Here is a 25,400-nt window from a genome sequence, read left to right on the forward strand (position 1 = left end):
AATTGAAGAAGCTTGAAACACTCACTATAAACAACTTGTGATCCATCACAGTTTATGTTATGATTCATGTTACTTTTATGATTCAGAACGGCAGTATTTTGATGTGTGAAACACACTGATTTACCGAATCTCTTGCCAAAGAATCACGAATACGCCTATTCCCATTTTCCCCGAAAACGTTAGTGAGAGTACTGATAGTATTGTAACTATCCATGTATAAGATTTTCACTTAATTGTTGTATATTTTTTGTGGCCTCTGGCTGGCGGAAAAACATTGAAAACGCCCAATTTTATATCTTTCTCCGACGGGATTAGCACATCTTGTCATAAATTTTCTCGTTTCATAGTGTTAAATATTGAAAAAAAGTTTAATGTAACTGTAACACTTTAACGTTAAGGGGTGTCACATGATGATACAATGAACTTTCCTCGGGTCAGTGACTCAGAGATTTTGAGTACCATGAAGGAGATGAAATGGTAAGAACGAAATGAGGAAGATGGCAGCTCCTACTATAGAAAGGAAAAGCTATGCAAATATACAGTAGTCAAGGAAAGTATTTTTAGTAATAAAACCAACAGAGGCTTCAGGGTAGAGGATTGAGAAGAAAACTGAGGTTGCAAATATCTCTAAGGATATTCCAATTATTAGTATGAAGTCTACCACAACGGGTAGTGTTGTTATCAATTTTGCTGATGCCAGCAGCAGAGATGAGGGAGCGACAAGGATACGTAACAGTGTTGAGGTGGCTGAAGCAAAGATGAATAAAGAATTGAAACCAAAAATAATGATTTGTAACATCTATGATGAGCAAGATGATGAGGTTGAACCGTTAGTTGACAGACACCACTTTCTGATGTCTATCTCCGATATAAAGGAAAAGATGAAGTTGATATTTCGTAAAACTGCTGCAGCTGGGACTACACACCTTAGTCCCAAACTGTGAACCTGAGCTTTGCAAGGCTATACGTGAGAATGGAGATGAGGTTGCCTTATGATGGGGAACATGTAGCATATATGACAGGTATCACTTGCTGACCTGTCATATATTGTCAGAAGTATAGACATCTGGACAATGGAGTGGAATGGAATATAGAGTTAGGCCAAAGGCCTAGCGCTGGGACCTATGAGGTCAATCAGCGCTGGAAGGGAAATTGAGAGTAAAGGTTACAAACATGTAACAGGAGGAAAACCTCGCAGTTACGCTATGAAATAATTGTTAGGAGAGGATGGATAGCAAGATGGAAGAAAGAGAATATGAATAGCTGTACGGTACAAGGAATGAAAGAGGCTGCAGCTAGGAGCCGAAGGGACGCTGCAAAGAACCTTTAATAATGCCTATGGGGACATCTGGAGAAGGATTGGAAAATAAGAGAGGATCGCGTCTGTGGCAGTTGAGGTAATCACGTAACAAGAGAATACAGCTGGAGTGTGGTAAATTGTTCGAGACAAAAAAAAAAAAAAAAAAAAAACACACACACACACAAGACACCTCTTATCGGGTGAACACGAGAAACTTAGCTTTTGATGGGGAAATAATGATAGCAGCCGAAAATAACGATCATGGTTTTAAATGTTAATGTCTTAAAATGGGGATTGTAGATATTCAGTCCGTGGGTAAAAAAAAAAAAAAAGCTGCAAATTAGTGGGTTGATATATGAAAAGTCTTTTTGTATGTTAGCGGTTACTGAAACGTGTTTGAATGATGATACTGATGCTGCCAAGGGAAATGAAAAATATCCCTACTGTAGAGTATAGCAGCGATTAATTGCTTGTGGAGATTTATTCATAATCTACAGTATATCTAGACAGAGATCTCATGCTTTCATATATTATAGCACTCGATATATTCAAAACCAATGAAGTAAGAAAAACTGTGATGAACCACTTTCAAATCGTCGAGACATTAATTTAACAAAGATTTACAATTGTGACTGTACGTTCACTAAATATGAATTAAATCCGAGGTATTTAATGTAAATATGAATACAAGTAAATTTTTCTGTTGAATTTTATTTCGTTAGCTTCTTATAGTTTTGCACGGATTACTTTGATTTCTTTAAAATGTCTATACTCACAGGCAATTTGGTATTCTTGCCTGTCCTTTCGGTACCTTCATGTATTACAGTTTCCGCTAAATAGCAAAAGACATTTTTACTTCTTTGGCATTCACAAACAGTGTTTTTTCACTTCAGTGAACCCTACAGTTTCATGATGTCTGTGGCGTCTTTACGAAGACAGAATCTTTCCACTTTGTTTTAATCTTTGGCAGACTTTTCTCTATCTACAGTTAACGCACTGAATACTCGACTTATCTGTTTTGAATTTTGTGTATTGCCATTAGCAACAATACCCTTTTAGTTGCACGATTATATTCCTTACTAGTATCTTTTCAAGTTTCTAGTAATTTAGTACTTTGAATGCTATTTACGTTATGCAATTAGTAACCTGTTCCCTCAACTCTTAAATCACTTCATGTGAAAACCTTGTTATTGATGATTTGTTATAATTTTCTGCAATAGTATGTCGTTGATGCCGTTTTTCAGAACTATCAAGATTCAGTGTAGTTATAAATCCATAGAATTTCCCTTACCATGTCTGTACAACCTGAAGACACGATACTGCTACACGCTTCAGTCACCTATTCCACCCGTCTCTCTCTCTCTCTCTCTTGTGTGGATGCAAGCAACATTCTGGGACAATTTGAACAAAATTAAACTTAAATTTTTTTCATTCCGCAGTTCATCATACTTTTGTTTTCTTGGGATTATTCTTTCACAAATAAGCATTACATCCTTGGAAAGTTTGCTAGAGATTTTTAGGCTTGCTAAGCATTACAGTCTTTGAAAGTTAGTTAATGGCATTTTGCCTTGCTACATGGAAAGGTTCATACTTAGAAATAGCAAAAGCACTTGCCAATTTTCCATTAAAGGCATACCAGATGTAGAGAGCTCCCAGGTAAAATAAATAAAAAATGCGCCGAAGTTTCTTCGGCGCAATCGAGTTTCCTGTACACCGCATAATCAAGGATACCGAAAATAGATCTATCTTTCGGTGGTCTCGGTATAATGCTGTATGAGCCGCGGCCCATGAAGCACTCAGCCGGCCGTGGTGGCCTGTCCTATACTGTTGCCAGAAGCACGATTATGGCTAACTTTAACCTTAAATAAAATAAAACTGCTGAGGCTAAACGGCTGCAATTTGGTATGTTTGCTGATTGGAGGGTGTATGATCCACATACCAATTTGCAGCAATCTAGCCCCAGTAGTTTTTAAGATCTGAGGGCGGACAGAAAAAGTGCTGACAGAAAAAAGTGCGGACGGACAGACAAAGCCGGCGCAATAGTTTTCTTTTACAGAAAACTAAAAAGTATACTTATAATGAGGCTTCTAAAGTTAGAATATTACAGTTTGCTTCAGCTACAGAATTTAACCAAAAAAGATATTTCTTACGAGGAAAAAAAAAAAAAGTTCATAGTCAAGATTTAATGATGAAAACAAACACAGAAGGGATATTGTAGAGATAACATTCATTTTACTATGTTCTTGTTACCAGGAAGAAATAACTAACAATTACAGTATTTTTATTGGTCATTTTACTTTACTTTGTCCTTTGAAAAAGTCAGAATAATTTGTGACTAACAAAGGATAATTAAACTAGAGATTTACTAGCTTGTCAACAGCAACCGCCGTTCCAGGTCCGCGCAAGAATATTAACAGTCATCAGTGAGTAACATTGCAGCACATTTCGGTCACGTAAAAAAAATTAAAGATGTTTTTACAATTATATATAGTGCAATGGCATAGTCAGTATCATAATGTGCCCAAGATCTCTTAACTACTCATGCTGAATTCAATTAAAGCAATTAACAGACAATTATTATAAACCAATAAAGGGATAATTAGCATAATTCAACACAAGGTAAGCAGACTATAGTTGTACAATGACTAACAAACAAGCTGAAAATGAGATCTACGAGTAGGAGGTGACCTGACGTTAACATTACTTTAAGTACTCATTTTTAGATCAATTTCCTTTCGGAGACTCGAGCCTGAAGGCTGCGAATCACGTTTAAATCCATAATTATTCTACTATCCCATCGTGATTTTCTAAATGTTGCAGGTCCATATGACCCGCAGAATGAAAAACTATCAATATATATATATATATATATATATATATATATATATATATATATATATATATATATATATATATATATATATATATATATATATATATATATTTGACATTGCACATATTTTACTGCACAGAATGTTCAGAAAGAGCCAGAGGCTACAAAATAATAATTTTAAGTAAAAACTATATAAAGAAAAATGCTCTGTATAAAACACTGAAGTTATTCATGAAAAGTTTCCATTCACGGTACCCGTTTATGCGGACAAAGGATTTTGTTATGTACATGAAACTCCATCAATCAAAATAGCACTGAGACTAAGGATTAAAACGAATTTAATTGCATGATTTTATTAAATTTATAATTGGTTTTATGTTTAAGGGATATTAAAGCTTCAATTAACAAATATACGAGTAAAAATATGGCTTTGAAACCATACAAATGTAGCCCACTTTGAAGCGAATTAAAACATCTTAAAACATTTTTATTCATAAATACATTTTAAAAATTGTTGTGGTGCAGCTTTTATATCATTAAAATAACATAAGAGAAATGTTTAAGAGCAAAATATGTCCAAGGCGACATTTTCAACGCAATTTAATAGCATACAAGTACTGTGTTTAAAATCGGACTTATGACGTTTAAAGTTTATTTTTTTACCTTCAATTTTTTTTTTTTTACTCTGAGTTACCAACATATATAACGTGCAATTTCGATATTTAGGAGAAATCGTAAAATGATATTAAGCTGACCATACTATACAAAAACCGTTAAGTTCTCGTTTAAAATATATATTTCCAAAAGCAGCAACAAACCGACTTTCACCTAAAATGGTAAGCCTGAACTATTGTGCGCGACAGTCTTGTTCATTCGGTGCGCAACGAGCATTATCAGGGGCGAGCGAGAATTTTAGATTGTATAAATAAACTGCTGGAGAGTGTTAGTACTCCTAATCTTAAATGGAACTTCTTATTTCTCGCAGGGAATCGTTCTTGGTATATGGATAGGGGCACACAGTCCAGTCATCACTCTGGCCGGTTCGGTACCTATAACAATTATCGTCATTATTAGCTTCACTATGATCTTCGGCTTGGATTCTAACACTGGCGAAGAGCTCTTTGCTCAGCTCCTCTCTAATGACCACGAAGAATTCCAATTCATTTGGAATACTATAATCGTGCACCTTCCTAAACTCTCTAATGTGACTGGCATACTTGTGTTCAACCGCTATACATGACTGAATTGCATACCAGGCCCCACCGTAAATTAAACTGTTATATTCCCACTGATGTTCAAAAAATTTGTCCGCTCTATCAGTAATCAAATACCGGGTTTTACATTCGTCTTTCGTCTGACATACATCCAGGAAATTAAAGGCCCTCAAGCCATTTGAAACGCAGAATTCCAGCATTGACATAAATGAAATAGCGTAACTCACATTACCATATTTGTTATGCACTGGCTGTTGATCACTTCGTGTTCTGAAGAAGTACCCCTCGTAATTTCTCTCTCTGCTACCACAATTTAAATATGTTTTTACAAAATCACCATGCATCCGAGATCTGAAATACTGATCGATATGTACAGTGTTATAGAGTTCACCAATGACTTTATAATCAATTTCGTCACGATCATCAGACAACAGTGAGTAGGGGTCCTGCGGGTACCAACGCGTCATGCCAGTCTCGTCCTGTTCCAACAGGAGGTCAGCTCCGAGGTTTGGAACGTCGTATCTGGCTTCTGGATCAACAAAGGGTTCCTCATCACCGCCTCCTCCCCGGCTTCCGTCACTGCTTCCACTACCTCCACCTCCGTCTCCTCCTCCTCCTCCTCCGCCTCCGCCGCCGTCTCCGTCACTGCCACCCCCTCCACCGTCGCCTCCATCACTGCCGCTAGCCGCATCCTGAGAGCCATTATCGCTTGAAAAGTTTGAAATCATCATGGAAGGTTTCGTTAACATGCTAAACCAGTTTCCAAAGAATAAGATTCCCATATAACAATGATTTCTAATAATGCAAAAAATGTACAGCTAAGGATAACGCTGAATTAGTTTGCCCTTTCTGTGCAAATTAAATAGCCACGAGATTCTCTTAAACTGTCATTAAAATCGGCTTTTGGAAGTGTGTAAATAAAGGATTTTGACAGAGGAAAAATCTATTTCTGGGGGGAGACCTATGCCACCCGGTGAAATATCCATTCAGCACATATTTCTAGGTAAATTCATTGCTAAACATACCAGAGAAAAGCTAAATGCAAAGCTGGGGTTACTACCCCCAGTGCGAGCTCCATAAAATGGAGTCGTGTATATGAAAGGGTGAGTTTGTCATTATCATAGGTCCCCGTCCTGTAGACATTCCCAATGACAAAGTCCCCCAGAACGAGGTGCCGATACAACGCCTGCACCGCTCGCGGACTATCAACAAACCAGTGCCATCTGCATTCCATGTTAGCACCCACCACCCAAGCATGGTATTTTAGCTAGGGGGGGAGAGTAAAGAAAAGAGGTGGGTCACCGGGTGACAGGTCTCCCCCCAGAAATAGATTTTTCCTCTGTCAAAATCCTTTTTCTGGGTTATACGACCTGTGTCACCCGGTGAAATAATAACAGAGAATCAAAATACCATCTTGAAAAAGATCTAAAGAAACCTTGTAATGGAAAGAAATAAAACTATCATTCCAAATGGTTTTTAATTATCCAAAATGAAGATATATAAGGACATAAAATATATTAAGGTGAGGGAACTATGTCCCGCAAGACAAGAAAACATTAAGACATGAATAAACGTACTTAATTGCTAATAACAGGGGACAAAGACAAAATGCAACATGGTCAGGAGACAGGCTGTGAAGTATGCGTGACCCGGAGGGGATGGTAAAGGGAATAAATGAGGCAGGTAGGTGGGAGAAAAAGTGACAGAAATAATGAGATATAAAAAAGAATTATTTAGAGGGAGGAACAATGCTTCCTGCCGCCACTGTGGTGAATTTTAGAGCTTCTAAGGATTTCATATAGTGGCGTTTGAAAACCAGGGGGGATTTCCACCCCGTATATTTCTTAAGATCCTCAAAATTCATATGATGAAAATAATTAATGGAGGTGGCCACTGCCCTAATGTCATGAACTTTGGAACTGAGTCTGGGTTTGCTTGTTTAATAAAATATAAAATCTGTTGTCTAAATGGCCTTCAAAGAGAGTTAATAGTTCTGTCTAAATTTCCTTTAAAGTAAAGACCGGACATAATGATAGGTCTTGTGGAAGGGGGACAACCTTCCAGGGGGACCATCTATCTCGAGGATCTTCATTCTTAGCTAGAAACTTAAGGTGAGGGGCTAGCAGAACTTCTCCTGATGGAAGGAAATCAATATGGTTTGGCTCTCTAGACAGAGCAGACAGCTCGGAAATTCTAGCACCTGAAGCTAAACTAATTAAAAATAAGGTCTTCCTCAGCAAACTTAAGAATGAACAATTCTGATTATCAATTTCTGATGATAATTTAAGGACATCATTTAAGAACCAGGAAATCGTGTGTGGACGGGTTACTGGTCTCAAACGAGCACATGCTCTAGGGATTGAAGAAAAATAAGAATCCGTTAAATTAATATTAAACCCATGTAAAAATATCTTTTTCAAAGCTGATTTGGCTGTAGTAATGGTGCTAGAGGCAAGACCTTTTTCGAATAATGACCTAAAAAATGAGATTGCTAGGTTCGTGGTCATTACAGTTGCTTCAGATTCTTTTAAGAGGAGTGCTAATTTCTTAACTGCTGAGTCATATTGTCTGAGAGTAGATTCCCTTTTGTCTGATTCTAGGAATAAAGTATTAACTGGATCAATATTAGCATCTTTCTGAGCTGCGAATTTCATGAAATCCATAAAGCTAGGGCATTCTGTACTCTTGAGGAAGCTGACACAGTGAGTTTGTACTATTTGCGTCAGTTTTGGATTGGGAATCTGTAAGTACCGAAGCTTCAGCTCTAGAAGAAGCAGGAACCAGTTGCTCTTCGGCCAGTTGGGAGCTACCAGAGCCACCTGGCCTTTGAATGTCCTGAGCTTGTGCAGGACCTTCATTAACAGGTTTACTGGAGGGAACAGATAGATCCTCCGCCACTTGTTCCAATCTATCGACATTGCATCTGTGGAGTGAGCCAGAGGGTCCAGGTTGGGAGCCACATAACAAGGAAGTTTGTGGTTGCATTCTGTTGCAAAGAGATCTACTTCGAGACCTGGTACCTGACTGCAAATCCATTCGAATGATGTTTTGTCCAAGGACCATTCCGACTCCAGCGGAGTTGTCCTGGATAGGGAATCTGCAATGACATTCCGAACTCCTGCCAGATGAGTAGCAGACAGGTGCCACCGGTGTTTGTTTTCTAAGGAGAATATTGCTATCATAACCTGGTTGATCCGGCTCGACTTGGAACCTCCCCTGTTTATACAATGCACCACTACTGCACTGTCCAAGACCAGTCTGATATGAATTAGACTGTTTGGACGTAGCTTCTTCAAGGTTAGAAAGACTGCCATTGCTTCCAGAACATTGATATGGAACTGGCGGAACATAGTGGGCCATGTCCCCTGAACTTTCTTGTGTTGAGAGTATCCTCCCCACCCGCTTAGAGAAGCATCTGTGTGAATCACTAATGCTGGAGGGGGAAATTGGAGTGGTACTGATTTTGATAAGCTCTTGACTGTTGTCCAAGGCCGGAGTCTCTTTTTCAAAATTGGCGGGATTAGAGACACCTTGTCTCTGAACCTGATGTTGGCCCGACTCCGCCATACCCTGTTTATATCCTTCAGTTTGGTTTTCAGAAGCAGATCTGTTATTGAAGCAAACTGAAGAGAGCCTAAGACTCTTTCTTGGATACGGCAGGAAGCTTTCTTGTTCTTGAGGAACTGTCTGGTTGCTTTGGCTATTTCTCTCCGTTTGGCCGGCGGAAGAGATAGTTTGTGTGAACGTAGGTCCCACTGGATCCCCAACCATTGAAAGCGACTCTCCGGTACTAGGCGGGATTTCTCCCTGTTTATTTGGAAGCCTAGAGATTCCAGAAAACCGATTACTATGGTTGTTGCTTTCCGGCATTCGCTGGTGTTGGGTGCCCAAATGATCCAATCGTCTAGGTATGCGGCCAGCATGATCCCTTGAGACCGTAGTTGCTGAACTACCGTGTCTGCCAGTTTGGTGAAGATTTTGGGAGCTATGTTGAGACCGAATGGCATGACTCTGAACGAGTATGCTTGCTTCCCCAGTCTGAACCCCAGGTAAGGAGAGAACCTTCTCGCAATTGGGACGTGATAGTAAGCGTCTGAAAGATCTATAGAGGTGGTTACGGCTCCACGGGGCAGTAGGGTCCGAACCTGTGAGATTGTAAGCATGCGAAATTTGTCACATTGAATGTAAGAATTTAGACGAGACAAGTCTAGGATTACTCTCTGTTGACTGGAACCTTTCTTTGGAACACTGAACAGTCTGCCCTGAAACTTCAAATGTCTCGCTTTCTTTATTGCCCTCTTTTGTAATAGATCCTTCACGAAGTCCTTTAGGGCTTTGGACGGTGACAGATGAAACCTGACAAGGGGAGGAGGGCCTCTGCTCCAACTCCACCCCAAGCCTTTGGAGACTATGCTCTGGGCCCATGGGCTGAAGCTCCATTGGTCCCGGAAATGGTACAACCTCCCACCTACCTGAGAGATCTCACTGGGCGGGAGATGGTCTGCCTCCCCTGGATCCTCTGCTTCCCCTCCCCCGGGAGGAGGAGCGAGATGCTGCTCTACCTCTGAAATAGCCTCTGGCCCTGCTTCCCCTGGCATTCTGAATAGCTCGAAATGGCCTCTGGCTTTCATAAGAAGCATTGAAAGCCGGGGACGAGACATAAGAGGGGGCAGCGAGGGAGTGATGGGCTGGCTGAACCAGCACATACTGAGGTTGAGGCTGCGCATGGGAGGTTGAAGGCTGACCGGCTGCGGGAACCGGAACAGCCTGCAAAACAGTCTGGGTTGGGAGCCGCTTAAATTTCTTAAACCTCTTCCCAGATTTGGGATGAGGTCCAGCGGACTCCGTCGGCTTCCGCTTAAAGGGAATACCCCAACGGGAGCGGAGACTTTGATTGGCCCTAGTCGCTTCGGCTAGGACCGCATCTACCTCTTCTTGGGGGAAGAGATTAGCTCCCCAGATGGAGCTCTTCATAAGCCTATTAGGCTCGTGTCTGATAGAAGCTGCCGAAAAGATGTGCTTCCGGCAGTTCATCCGGGCCGTGATGAAATCATGAAGGTCCTGTTGGAAACCTGCTAAAAGAGATTTCATAAGGACCTGGAATAGAGCGTCCTCGCTATAGACAACCAAAGTTGCCTCGGCCTGAGTCAGAGAATTTAAGGACCAGCTAAGTCTGTCCTTAGTGTCGGCTTCAGCCTTCAGGAGCGAATCCGGGATCTTTGGGAGTTGCTCGCTGAAAAGGGTAGAGGCGCAATCCGGGTCGAGTCTAGTAACTGTGAAGGTGGCCGGAGCTCCCTTCCAGAACTCAGAATCTCCGGGGAAGACTAGAGAGGTGGGATCTGTCTCTCGGAGATGAGGAAGGGGTTTGCCCTCCAAGCTCGTCTGACTTGTGAGCAAGGCCACCTTCGTTGTGCATGGGGTAGGAATAGCCTCCCCCAAAGAGAACATTGTGAACGTACCCTTGGCTGGGGTAAGTTTAGTGTTCTCTGCTTGCCACTCCGTCAGAGTACACAACAGAGAGGACTGAGCCTGGTCCCTCGGGAAGATGACAGTCTCCTTAGGGACCTTGTCGGATCGCATCCAAGCCTCCTCCGTAAGCCTGGCGTAACCTGGGTAAGGAGGCTGCAGACCAGGAGGGAAGAACTCCAGTTCCTCCAACCTGCGGGTGCCTAGACCCTCTATGGTGAGAGTACCTTCATGCTGGAGAGCATAAAGAGTTAGACGCCAGGGGTTTCCCTTATCAAAGGGAGGAAGGCTGGAAGTGTCCGGGACAGTAAAGGATCCGGCGGCCGCTCCGCCGCGCATGAACCCAGAGATCAAGGTACCTTGGGACTTAACCTGCTGTGACAGGGACAGTACGGAAGCATTGGAAGACGACAGCTGGGATGAGAGTTCAGACAGCTTGTCATCAACTCTCTTGTCGAGCTTCTGCATCAGAAGCTCGGCGAAAGCTTCTGCATCAAAGGAAGGTGTGGGGGGAGCCTCCTTACTCTGTTTTGACCGTGCTCCCTTCCCAGAGGTGGAGGCCTTGCTCGTAAACGGCACGGGACTAGGAGCCCGTGACGTCTTCGAGGGAACCCCGGAGCGGACCTTCTGGGTTTTTAAGGTCTTTTTCTTCACCAATTTTACCTTAGGGACGGTAGACCTTGCACCATCCATAAGGTTAGAAGATTTTACAAACCCTCTGAAAGAGGAAGCAGAAGAAGAAGGAGAGCTAAATAAGAAGTCACCTGCCTCACTTACCCCCTTACCTGATTGGAGATCCAGGTCCACGTTCATGGGTTCCAGATTCAGGTTCATTGCCGCAACCTCCTCAGCAACCTCTCCGCAAGCGGCCACATCCTCCTGGGAGGGTTGGGTCATCTCCCAGATCCCAGCGATCAAAGGGGCGGCTACTTCATCCGGTACTGACGCTGAGATCCAGGTGCCGGGGAAGAGAACACTACAAATCTCCTTGGAGAGAACATAAGGTTTCCCCGACCCGACGTTCCTCCCAAAGCTGCTGACCCAGGTCTTGAGGGTCAGGAGCAAGAGTCGGAGCTGCGGTCAATCTGAAAGAAGGAGAATGTCAACTAACGAAATCTCCTACTATAAAGATATCTTCCAATTATCCACAAGAGACGTAACTCAAAAGGGAATTATGAACCGGAACTGAAAAATTCATAGCTTACCGATTCATCCAGAACTCGCTCATAAAGAGTGTAGCACACCTCACAAACATCGGGGTGCCAGACGATAAGATCCTCCACGTGGACAGCGCATCTGGAGTGGGACCTACAAACTTCGTGCCCACTCGCCTGTTGGAGGACCGCCGTACACCCCTGCTCCTGACAACGCACCACCTGTAAGTGGACGGGTACATGAGTATGCTAATAAGGCATGCCGGAGTAGGGTGCCGGAGTAGCGTCTTAGGATGATAAAGATTGACTGGGCATGCAAAAAGTCCGGTCAGACCCCGCCGGAAAGTTCCGGTACAAAGATGAGGTATAACTAGCTTATACATGCCAAATAAAATAGGGGGGGGGGACCGCCGGAGTTAATCCGGAGATACAAGAGGTCCCACTGATAACATGCGTCAACTAACTAAAAATTAAATACCGTGAATGGTTAATTTAAACTTAAACAATCAAAGAATTTCCGCTTGGTGCCGGGGGAGTCACGTTACACAGATATAGTGACGGCGAGGGAGGTGTGGTGAGCACCGATCGACCAAACACCATAGCCACCGGAGTGGTGAAAGAAATTAGGGTAACGAGAAAACCCGACCACATAGTGGAAAACACAAAGTAACTAGTCAAAGTTAAGATAGATACCCAAGGAACAATGTTCTAAATGAATAGAACAGAGGATAAACAAGGCGGATAAACACTAGCAGACGTGCGAATATGTAAACAGAAGACAGTCAGGTGGAAAACTCTAACTGGCTACTGTAAAAATTCCCCTCGAGGTGACGGTCCAAGAGAACGACACCCTGGCTGGGGGAATTCGATTCACACTGACGCTAGGGAAGGGAGGGGGACAGGCCAATGGAGGGGGACCACTAGAGGCGGCCAGGGAGTGGGAGAGCACCCCCCGGACGCCAGAAGGCCCACCCCTTTCTCCCTCTCGAGGAGTCGAACATGCACGAACGACTATCACGGAAGGGAGAGGACAGGGAACCCTCTAAAGGCCAGAACGCAAAGAATGGTAAACAAAGCATGGTGGCCAGGGTGGGGAGGCACCCTAGACACCAGACAAGTTCTCAACAGGGTGCCGATCAGTCAAGATTGGTAACCCTGGGCAGAGAGAACAAGGAGAACCAAACGATGCAGGGAAAGGGGGTAAGGAATGTAGGCTATTACGGGAATGGTAGGGCTAGAGCTCTCAAGCCTTGGTAAGTTAACGAAGTATGCGAAAATAAACCAAGGGGGGAAAGAGCAGGGAGGAGAGGGAGAAGGTGGTAGGAGAGGGGGAATACACATGAAGCTGGAGTGCTGTCCCGAAATCTGTGGCTCGGACAAGGGTAGGCTACGAGTAAAGATACCCTCGCTATTCCAGCTTAACCTTACTAGGACTCAGGAGTCCAAACGGAAAGGCCGAAATAGGGAGAGGGAGGAAACCGCAGGCCTAACACCTCCATCCAAACCAACAAAACATCAGGGAAGCTCATAACATGAGACCCTCCTACACACCTAACCTCTCCTTCCAAAGGAAGCGAGCAGAACCGCTAATAGCCTAACTTCCTAGGCTAACCTAACATAGCCGACCAGCGGCCAGGGAGGGTAGCCTAGGAGGGAACACGGTATCTAACTGACTAGGCTATAAAAAGTAACCTCACAATATTCGTAAAATAAATAATTCAAATAATAAATGACACATGTAGAAGGGTGAACCAAACCCAATGCGATATAAAGCGCTAAAGGTAAAATGGGCGACCTTCACGAAAAATAAATAAGCAACTTAATCTGTAAATATCCATATCATCTGTGCGCTAAACATAAAATGAAACTAAAAGTCATAACTGTACCATCTCGGATAATATACCCAAGAGCTGAAGGAGGTGAGGGTCCCAAAATTAAATCAAATAAGACTGATTAAAGATCGAATAGGCCCGAGGGGGAAACTCGTAGCCTAAGCGACAAAGGACCCGCGCTTCCCCAGGGAAAGGGTAACAAAACTAAAATAATTAAACCAAATATGAAATTATGTAGGATATACATAAAAACATAAAATAAACGGAAGGGGAACGAAGCCCCACCAGAAAACCCCGCACCGAGACTGAAGGTCACATGAGGCCGGGAGAAAGGCGGCCGAGGCGGGCGTTATATTGTCCCCCAAATTATATAATTAGGAGGAAATACGGAGCCCCAACCGCCTAAAATAAAAGTGGTACTCAACTTAGAAGATGATAATTCCTGGGAAGATGCCATCATGCAGGAAAATAAAGTCCAAGAAAAGCGCACAGAAAGAAACACAACTGAAGAAGATGCGTGCTGAAAATGAAATGCAGATGGCGCTGGTTTGTTGATAGTCCGCGCACGGTGCGGGCGTTGTATCGGCACCTCGCTCTGGGGGACTTTGTCATTGGGAATGTCTACAGGGCGGGGACCTGTGATAGTGACAAACTCACCCTTTCATATACACAACTCCATTTTATGGAGCTCGCACTGGGGGTAGTAACCCCAGCTTTGCATTTAGCTTTTCTCTGGTATGTTTAGCAATGAATTTACCTAGAAATATGTGCTGAATGGATATTTAACCTAGTGGCACAGGTCGTATAACCCAGAAATACACCTGTTTAGGAGGAGAACACGACGGACATTTTTGTTTACATCATAGTCATTCGTTGCATGAATGGAGTTTTCAGGGACACAATTTTAACAATGAGTAAATCAAGAGAACCAGAAAACAATTTTATACTTACAAGCCTAAGCATTTTTCTCCTTGATTCTTCATGGGCTTCATTAGATGATTCCGACTGTTGAAATTAACTTCATTAGAGGATATAATGTTATACAATATATACTATACACATACATATATACATAATATATATATATATATATATATATATATATATATATATATATATATATATATATATATATATATGTGTATAAATATAATTTATATATATAATATAAATATAATATATATATATAATATATATATATATATATATATATAAATATAATATATATATATAATATATTTAGTAATATATATATTTAATACCATATATAACAGAATATATAATATATATATATATATATATATTTCTGCAACACACAGGACTGGCAAACGTTAACTCATGTCTTTCTGTTGAGATTTCTTATATAATTCAACACATTCAATAAATATTGAAATATAATTATGAGGATCTCCCTGCTTTGTATGAAAATGAAATAGAACAGAGGCACTGGGTACATAAATGTAACATTCTAATCGCCCAGAATGTAACTGATAGGAATATTAACGTAGACCTCATCGTTTATTTTTTTAGCCATAAAAGTAGTTCTGGTATGATGTCTTTTAGTTTCCTGTGGTAAGGAAAGTTGATTTTTGAGGACTCATTAAGGCTCACAAAACTATAAAATCTGTGACAGAAAAGAGATGAAAAACTCATTAACAGATAAAGTATATTGAAGAGCACCAAAGGAACTAATTCAGTACCTATGAAATCTGAGCACTATACTTTCATTTTCCATTAAGGAAGACGAGTGATCAGCTTTGGGGTAAATATACTAGCTCATTACACTGTTCGCACAAAATTTTTCCCATTTAGTCCTCATCAGTACTATTCTTGCTTGATTCAATCCTATATCAAGACTCCTTGAAAAAAAAAACATTTTTTCTGTTGTTGGCTTCAGAGTTTAGCCAGAACCTTCATGGATATATGTATGGAAACCTGTACGAAAGTAAAGAAGGTTGAGAGGATACATTCTTTGCATCTAAGTGGATAAAAAGTTTCTGGTTCAGCAAAATCCACCAGTTACCCCCGCCAAGTTGCCCCCAGTAATCCAAAATTCCCTTTTCCTCTCCAGACATATTTTCTGTGCTCAGTTACATTTCCCTTTAATAATTCTGTTGTTTACTTTAAGTTTAGCCAGAACCTTCAAGGATAAAAGTTGAGAGACCTGTATGAAGTAAAGAAAATGGAGAGGATGTATTCTTTACATTCAAGTGGATAAAATTATAAAGTTCCTGGCTCAGCAGAATCCACCAATTACTCCCAGCCAATACCATTGTAAATGAAAAGATATGGGGCCAGCTGCTCACAATGAAAGCCAAGCAAGCGATAGAATAAAAGGTTTAAGATTAGGAGTTAGCTCACTGAACTAAGAATGCATGACACACCTGAAGATGGAATAGTGGGATATACAAAAGTAATAAACATCACTAAGTACGAAGCACAGAAGGACGATTTCTAGGAATGGGAATATAAATAAATACAATAAATATTTCCTCCTGGTGAGCAATTTGCTCAGTCTCTTGCCTTCCTTGAGCCATTAATAATAACAGGCACTACTTAAAAATTCTATATCACGATGAATGTCATGGACATTTATATGCGTCTCTGAAAGTTTACATGTTGCATTTAGGTAGCTTTTACTTCTCTTCATAAGATCTCTCATGGACCCACTTTGGACAAACTTCCAAGCACTTAACAGAAATCCATGATCAAGAAAATGATTCCTTATTAGTTGCATTAGGTTTGAAAAAAAAAACAACAACAAAGATTTAAATATTGCGATCAGAGGTAGATGAATTTGCAAATACCGAATTATCCAGAATAATGCCTAAGTATTCCAAAACTAACACAGAATAATGCCTAAGTGTTCCAAAACTAACACAATTTGATACCATGAATTCTCAAGGCCTCTTACCGTTAAACAGTGGACTATATTTTAGGAGCATGAAAAAGTCTTGGAACCTTAATCAAAATCCCACTGATTTGCAGTGCTAAACACATAACATGACAAGAAGCAAACTCACCCAGAAAGAGCCATTACTTCTGGATTTAGTACCTATATCTGTATATATATATATATATATATATATATATATATATATATATATATATATATATATATATATATATATATATTATATATATATATATATATATATATATATATATATATATTTCTTGCTATATATATATATATATATATATCATATATACAAATATATACATTTATATGTATGTTGTGTATATTTGTTTATGTTTATATGTATATATTTGTATGTGTATATGTGCATGTGTATGTTTATAATTGTATATGTGTATATGTATATATATTTATGTATATGAATGTTTATGTACATATATATTTATATATATATATATATATATATATATATATATATATATTATATATATATATACATTTATATATATATATTCTATACATATACATTATATATGTACTATGATATATTATATACCTGTATATATAAATATTATATATATGTGTGTGTATGAAGATAAAAAGGCCCTTAAAACACTATTTGGACGTTGCATCCATGTACTTCGAGCACTTCCTTCTACGTCCCTGTTCACTGGTAAAACATGGACGCGTGTAACGTTACAAGAGTATATATACAGGGGCACACACGAAGTGCTCGAAATATACGCAGTATATTCATTACTGACTGAATATTGCCTATGCTTGACCTCTCCCTAATCCCTACTTACTGCAAGGGGATATCTTATGCAATCTCACTAGGTAATAATAATTATTCATATACTAGACTTCATACAGGACTTATGATTCCACCAGAATCTCTAGTCAGTGGCTGAGGAAGGGGAAAAATTTGGAAATAGTACAGTGGAAGAAATACCAGCAGATCGACGAAATCTTGTCAATTCCAGACTTACCTTCACGCACGCAACTTGCACACTGCAACGGACGCCCGGGAGTTGGAACAACGCGTTACGTCTATTCACTTAGTAAAAAAGACAGAAGGGGCAAAGGACAGACACTGACGTGTGTGTCCTCTCTAAGATGGTTGTGCTCTCTCTCTCTCTCTGTTACCCTAGGTCGGAAGCGGGGTGTCTTTTTTTTGTGAACAACGCTCATTCAATAGCCTCCGGCAGTCTGAAAATTGACAAAAACATCGCCGATGCATAAGACAGAGAAAAGGAATGCTTAAGAACACCCTCACTAGAGGTGACCTGATGAAAAACCTCCCTGTGGGATAGGTCTCTAATACCAACTTATAAGCCGTTAGGAAGTGTTAATTTTGAAAACACAGCCTAGCCCTCTCCTCTCTGCTTTTCCAAGAACGTTCTTCTGGTCTTTGTTAGGAGTATATTAATACTAAAATAAGGCAGGAGGCACAGCAGAAGTATTTATAAAAAAATACACCATATATTCATATATATATGCATTTATACATCTCCCTAATATAATATATACATATACATCTTATGCAATATATACTGTAATAATAATTATTCATATATATAAACATTCATACATACAGTATATACAGAATCTCTAGTCACATGAATGTAAAATATATATATATATATATGGATATATACATATATATATACAAATATATTACATATATATATACATATATATATATACATATACATATATATCTATTCATATATACATATATATACATAGGATATACACATATATATATATATATATAGTATATATATATATCTATATCTCTGTTATATAAGCGGGGTGTATTTTTATATATCATTCAATGGCCTATACATAAATTGACATATATATATATATAAGATATATATATATATATATATATATATATACATATATACCTATATGGGATATATATATACATATACATATATATAAACACATATATATGCTTTTTCAAGAACGTTATATATCTTTGTTATATATATTATATAATATATATTTATATATACATATATGTTATAAAAATATATACATATATATATATATATACATATATATACATATATATATATATATACATATACATATATATATACATATATATATATATATATATATATATATACATATATATATATATATATATATATATACATATATATATACATATATACATACACATATATGTATATATGTATATATATATATATATATATATATATATATATATATATATATATATATATATATATATATATATATATATATATATATATATATATATAATGGTTCAAACTTGTGAGAGAGGTGCGAAATAATGAGCAGGGAGACAAGTACTGCTGATTTATTGATAAAAAATAGCTGCTTTTAAAGTGGGTTGCGGATGTCTGCGTAGTGCTCAGAGACCGCTGGTACAAATATTTACAGGTGACCTGAGGTCAAACTACTTTGTAAAGTCATCTGTAAAGTCATTTGTAAAGTCTCTGCTGAGCAAGTTTTCTGTGGAGACGTCCCATTTTCTGTGCCTCTACAATTAGTCACGCCTAACGTGCCAGGTCATGTAAATTCAATCATTTAAACTATGTATATATTTGTTTACCTGTTATCAATTGTTTATCGTATGTTTCTTCTTTCACAAGCATCAAGATTGTATCCAATTTCACTTCCGTCTATTTTCACATTGTAAAATGTACTCGATTGCTGTATTTATTTATTTATTGTTATTTATTATTGACCTCAGGTCACTGAGGCTCCCATTGTATTCCGCGGCTCGACACCAGTCTGCCGCTATATAAACCGCCTGGATCATGAATAAATTAGCAGTTCTCTTTACCTGCTTATTTTTTTGCACCTCTTAAAGTGGTGACCCCGGAGTGGTTCCCGAAGCCATTAGCGGACCCATACGGCGACTCAGTCTTGGCTTCCGGAACTTACTCATGCCCTTAGTGGACTAATTACGGCGCTGAACCAGCATTTGGGCGTGCTGACACTTGTCGGCAAAATCACCAGCGTCATTAGCGGACTCACACGGCGCGCTTCCAAGTGCGTTTTGATGCGAGTACCCTACTCCAGTTAAGAGGGCAAAGAGCGAGCATGGACGCAGATATCCCTTCCCTCGTTCAGTTAACTGCTAACCTTGCGGATTCGGTTGCCTACCTCCCTCCCATATCACCTGCGCCCGTCCCGTGCCGAGGCTCTCACGCTCCCCACACCCCTGCCCATGTCGCCTCTCCCCTCTGCGCCCTGCCCAGCAGGACAATCACGGGTCGCCCTGTCCATAAAAATGCCGCCGTTCATGCAGGGGAATTCATCAGCATGGCTGTACAGGGTCGAGAGCCAGTTCAGGCTGGCGGAACTCAACGACGAGGTGCTGCAGGTGGACACAGTATTCAACGCCCTGCCGGAGGAAACCTACAGAAAGCTCGTCCCGTGGGTGTCCGCCACACGCCCCTCACCTACCACCTCCTGAAGAAGTCCCTACTCGAGGCATGCTCCCTGCCGGTCACCGAGCGGGCCGCCCGCGCCCTCGACCTTGCCGTCAGCCCGTGGCAGGATCAGAGTGTCATGGAGTCATGGGGCATGATTCAAGACCTCCTCACCCTCCCAGAAACCGACGGCACCGGAAAACAGAACGAAATAAGCCTGTCGCGGGAGCTCCTTCGTCAGCTCCTCCTGGGGGTCCGGACACAAATCCCTGAGCCCTACGCCATGCCCCTCGATGGCCTGATCCGCACGGCACAGAACCTGACGGACTCTGTGAGGGCAACGAAGTGGGTACCAGCACCCGCACTACCAGTCAGCACCATCCAGCAGGAGGAAGGCGCAGATCAGGAGGTCGTCACCGTTGTCGCCAAGAGGCACCCAGCGCCTCACAACAGGTGGAATTCTCTGTGGCTTTGCCACTACCACAGGCGGTTTGGCAAGGACGCCTGGAACTGCCTGCCACCCTGTTCATTCGCCCGTTCAAAAAAACTGGGGAGGCGGCGGCCAGCAGGACAGGCCGCCATGGCAGCAGAAGAAACCAGGGGCCCAGAACCAGTAGGCTTCTACGTCTGCGACACCGTCTCCGGCAGGATGATGCTGGTTGACAAGGGACCCGTTATATCAATCTTCCTGGCATCCAGAGAGGACCTCAAGTGAGAATTGGACCCGGCTGCCTTCCTGACAGCCGCCAACGGGTCCTACGGCACCAGGCCCCTGTCGATCTCCATCCTTGGCTGGAGATATTCCTGGGACTTCGTCGTCGCGGACATAAGGACCCCGCTCCTGGGTGCAGATTTCTTTGCCCCTTCAGGCTGGCAGTCGATGCGCCGGGCGCCTCGACACTGACTCCTGCCAGTCCCTCCCGTTGGCAACGGGACCCAAGGCACCCACCATCTGCTCTGCCGCCCCCCACCAGTACTCACAGCTGCTGACAGAGTTCCCGGACGTTTTCAGGCCCGAGCTCCACCAGATCCCCGGGGCCCCAGCCAAACATGGCATCTACCATCACATAAAGACAAAGGGCCCCCCTGCGCACACGAGGTTCTGGAGGGTTCCCCCGTGGCGCCTTCAGCAGGCCAAGAACGCATTCGCCGAAATGGAGTGGATGGGAATCTGCAAGAAGGCCTCCAGCCCATGGGCTTCCCCCCTCCACATGGTGCAGAAACCGGACGGCTCCTGGAGACCCTGCGGTGACTACAGGCGACTTAACCTTGCAACAGAACCTGACCATTACCCCCTGCCGAACATGCAGGACCTCACGGCTTCCTTCCATGGGGCCAAAATATTCACTAAGTTGGATCTCTTGAAATCCTATTTTCAGGTACCAGTCATGCCAGAGGACACACCAAAGACCGCCATCATCACGCCTTTCGGGTCCTATGTGTTCGCCTTCTCCACCTTCTCTTTATATTTTCCAGGTCCCACAGTGAGCACCAGCAACACATCCAAGCAGTCCTGCAGCGACTACAGGAGAACGGCCTCGTCGTACATTTTGACAAGTGCACCTTCGCTGTCCAAAAGGCTGATTTCCTGGGCCATGAGGTATCCCCAGAGGGTGTCCGCCCACTCACATCCAAAGTCGCAGCTGTCACCAGGTTCCCCAGCCCCACCTCCGTCAAGACCGTCCAGGAGTACCTTAGGATGGTGAACTGCTACAGGAGGTTCATCCCCGGGGTCGTGCCCATCACAGCTCCCCTGACAGAAACTCTGAAAGGCCAACCAAAATCCTTGTTGTGGGGACCCAGCCGGCAGCAGGCCTTCTCCCTGATGAAGGCCGCCCTCGCTGAGGCAACCGCCTTGGCCCACCAGGATCCCAACGCCCCCCTCCAGCTGACGACGGATGCCAGCAACGTCGCCTGTGGTGCTGTCTTGGAGCAGGTCATTGGCGGCGGCCCCCAGCCCATCGCCTTCTTCAGCAAGAAGTTCAACCCCGCAGAGGCCCCCTACAGCACCTTCGACAGGGAACTCTGCGCAGTGTACCGTGCAATCCGTCACTTCAAGTTCCTCCTGGAGGGCACGCCCTTCACAATCTACACGGACCACCAGCCACTGGTACACGCCTTCACCAAGCAGGGGGACACATGGTCTTCCAGGCAGCAATGGCATCTCTAGGCCATTGCCAAGTTCACCTGCTCCATCAAGTACCTCCCCGGCAGGAAGAACCCTGTGGCAAACGCCCTCTCCAGAGTCGAGCTAAACGCGGTGCAGCTCGGGATCAACTACGAAGACCTCGCCAGGGAGCAAGCCACCGACCCAGAGACCCCAGCCTACTGCACCGCCATCATGTCCCTGAAGTGGCGGGATGTGTCCCTCGCCCCCGGCGGCCCAAGTCTCCTCTGTGACATCAATACCGGCCAGCCCCGCCCCCTAGTGCCGGCCTCCTGCCGCCGCCAGGTATTCGACGTCATCCACGGCCTCTCACACCCCTCCGGCAGGACGACGGCCAAACTGCAGTCAGGGATATTCATCTGGCACGGAGTGCGGAAGGACGCGAGGACCTGGGCAAGGCAGTGCCAAACCAGCAAGGTGGGATGTCACACTGAGTCTGGGGTAGGCGAGTTCCCGCAGCCAGGCGACGCTTCGGCCACATTCACATCAACGTCGTTGGGCCCCTTCCCTCACTGAGGCTCCCATTGTATTCCGCAGCTCGACGCCAGTCTGCCGCTATATAAACCACCTGGATCATGAATAAATTAGCAGTTCTCTTTTACCTGCTCGTATTTTTGCACCTCTTAAAAGTTCCTTAAAAAGACAGGACAATTTCATACAGAGAACATAGTGATAAACAATGTCTGACATATGAAATAAATATCTTGTTACTTGTACATAAGAAATGATTGCTTGGAAAGACTATACATAGTTTATAATTGTGATGATAAATATATATTCCGCTCGACCTTAGGTCGGGGAAAGGCACCGCAGAAAACGGGATGTTCTCCACAGAAAACGCGTTGAGTGGGGACTTTACAATACTCCCCCCTAAAACGGAGGTAACGTCTGATTAAACCAGGTATCTTCTGGGGCGACGAAGGGGGCCTCTCTTACTTGATGTCAACTGGAGAGGGTAGTTGACTTCCCTGATGTCCTCTGTAGTGGTTTGTTGTGGTGTATTTTCGTTAGTTTTCTGGGTTTTCCAGGGACGTCCTTGCCTCCTTCCTCAGACCAGGGTTGTTTGAGGGGCTGCCGTATCCTGCAGATCATCTTGGGGTCCTCCTCTGTTGGCCCCCTCCAGGAATGCAGGTTTGAGAAGATCTATTGACACCTATTCTTCCCATCCATGGATGGTTATTCGGAATGCCTTCTTGTTCCTTTCCAGGACTAGGAAAGGTCCCCTGTAGGGTCTAGTCAAGGGTGGGTGTAAAGACGTGGGTGGAGAAGGACATCTTGGGGGCATGAACGGGAACGCCCTGTCGGTGAATGTCTTCTGGCAGAGGGCGAACTATCCAACCCTGTCCCAGAGCCTCTGCATTCCTATGTCGTCCCTGTTCTTTGTGAGGAGTTCCCCTGGGACTACCAGAGTCTCCCCATAGACTTTTTATGCTGAGGAGGGGTCGTCGTTGGCTTTGGGGGTGGTTCTCAACCCGAGGAGAACCCAGGGTAGCTGGTACTTCCAGCTTTCAGTAGAACAACAAGCCATGAGGGACGCTTTCAGAGACCTGTGGAATCTTTCCACCATTCCGTTGGCTGCAGGGTTGTAGGCGGTGATGCTGTGGTGAGTGGTCCCCAATAGACATGCCAGGGCAGTCCACAGCTCGGACAGGAAAGCGGGTCCCCTGTCTGTTGTTATGTCATCCGGGACACGGAACCGGCTGATCCAGCTAGAGAGGAGGGCTTCCACGCATGCACTGGAGGTGGCTTCTTCCATGGGCGTAACTTCGGGCCATCTGGTGGGGCAGTCGATGACTGTCAGTAGGTATCTGGCCCCTCCTGATGGGGGAAGAGGTCCTACTATGTCGACGTGGATGTGCCCAAAATGTTTCTTTGGCTGGGGGAATTCACCCACCCCCAATTTGGTGTGCTGCCCTACCGTCGCGTCTTTTCATATGCCATGCCAGACAAACTTCTCAGTCAGCAGTCTGGCTGTTGTCCTTCCGGAGGGGTGGGACAGGCTGTGGATGATGTCGAAAACCAACCAATGTCTGGAGGCGGGTACCAGGGGACGGGGGCATCCGGTACTGATGTAGCTCAATAATGTTGATCCTTCTGAGCCAAAGGGCACATCCTTCCACTTCAGCGACGTGACGGCTGTATGGTAGTCTTGGGGTCTGAGGGTCAGCAGCTTGTTCGCGGGCGAGGTCCTCGTAATCGATCCCGAGCTGTACGGAATCAATCTTGATCCTCGAGAGGGCATCGGCTACTGGGTTCTTCCTGCCGGGGAGGTACCTGATGGTGCAAATGAACTCTGCGATGGCTGTGAGGTGCCACTGCTGCCTAGAGGCCCATGCGTCGCCCAGCTTCGTGAAGGCATGGACCACCAGCTGGTGGTTGGTCCATACTATGAAGGGCGTCCCCTCCAGGAGGAACTTGAAGTGCCGTACTGCCTGGTACGCTGCGAGGAGTTTTGGTCAAAGGTGCTGTAGCAGGACTCAGCGAGGTTTAGCCTCCTACTGAAGAAAGCGATGGGCTGAGGGGTCCCTCTGATGATCTGTTTCAGCACTGCCCCGCAGGCGACGTTGCTGGCATCGGTCGTCAGTTGGAGGGGAGTGCTTGGATCCTGTTGGGCCAAAGATGTTGCTTTGGTGAGGGAGGCCTTCATCAGGAGGAAAGCCTTTTGCTGGTCGGGTCCCCACACTAAGGCCTTTGGTCATCCCTTCAGGGGGGCCATGGTGTGAGCGATCCCCGGGATGAATCTTCTGCAGTAGTTGACCATCCCAAGGAATTCTTGTATGGCCTGATGGAGGTAGGGGTGGGGAACTTCTTGGAGATAACGACCTCTGGAGCCACTGGGACCTGAAATCCAGATTTTAGAGGTCCAGTGCATTTGTCAAATATCAAGGCCATTCTCCTGAAACAGGCCATCCAGAGGTCCAGGCATGTTTCTTCCAGGACCTGGAAAAGATTGGTCTGGTTCTGCAGACGCAGAAGTTCAGGCCACCCCTGGATGCCTGTCCAGGGCCTCCAGGTGCCCGTTCTCAGGCCGAAGGTCTGCACCATGTGACGATGGCAGGGAGAGCCCCGGGCTG

The 25,400-nt window shown here is 43.5% G+C and overlaps 1 protein-coding gene across 3 annotated transcripts in view; it reads right to left on the reverse strand.

Annotated features, from left to right (window-relative positions):
• LOC136833457 (uncharacterized) overlaps positions 1–25,400 on the reverse strand; it is a 67,471-nt gene that overhangs the window by 35,241 nt on the left and 6,830 nt on the right. For all 3 annotated transcript variants that reach the window (XM_067095645.1, XM_067095646.1, XM_067095644.1), the window contains exon 3: positions 14,751–14,804. In XM_067095645.1, coding sequence (XP_066951746.1) covers positions 14,751–14,804 — 54 coding nt within the window. The remainder of the gene's footprint in view (positions 1–14,750; positions 14,805–25,400) is intronic.

Source organism: Macrobrachium rosenbergii, chromosome 51, assembly GCF_040412425.1.
Source record: "Macrobrachium rosenbergii isolate ZJJX-2024 chromosome 51, ASM4041242v1, whole genome shotgun sequence".
Lineage (NCBI taxonomy): Eukaryota > Metazoa > Arthropoda > Malacostraca > Decapoda > Palaemonidae > Macrobrachium > Macrobrachium rosenbergii.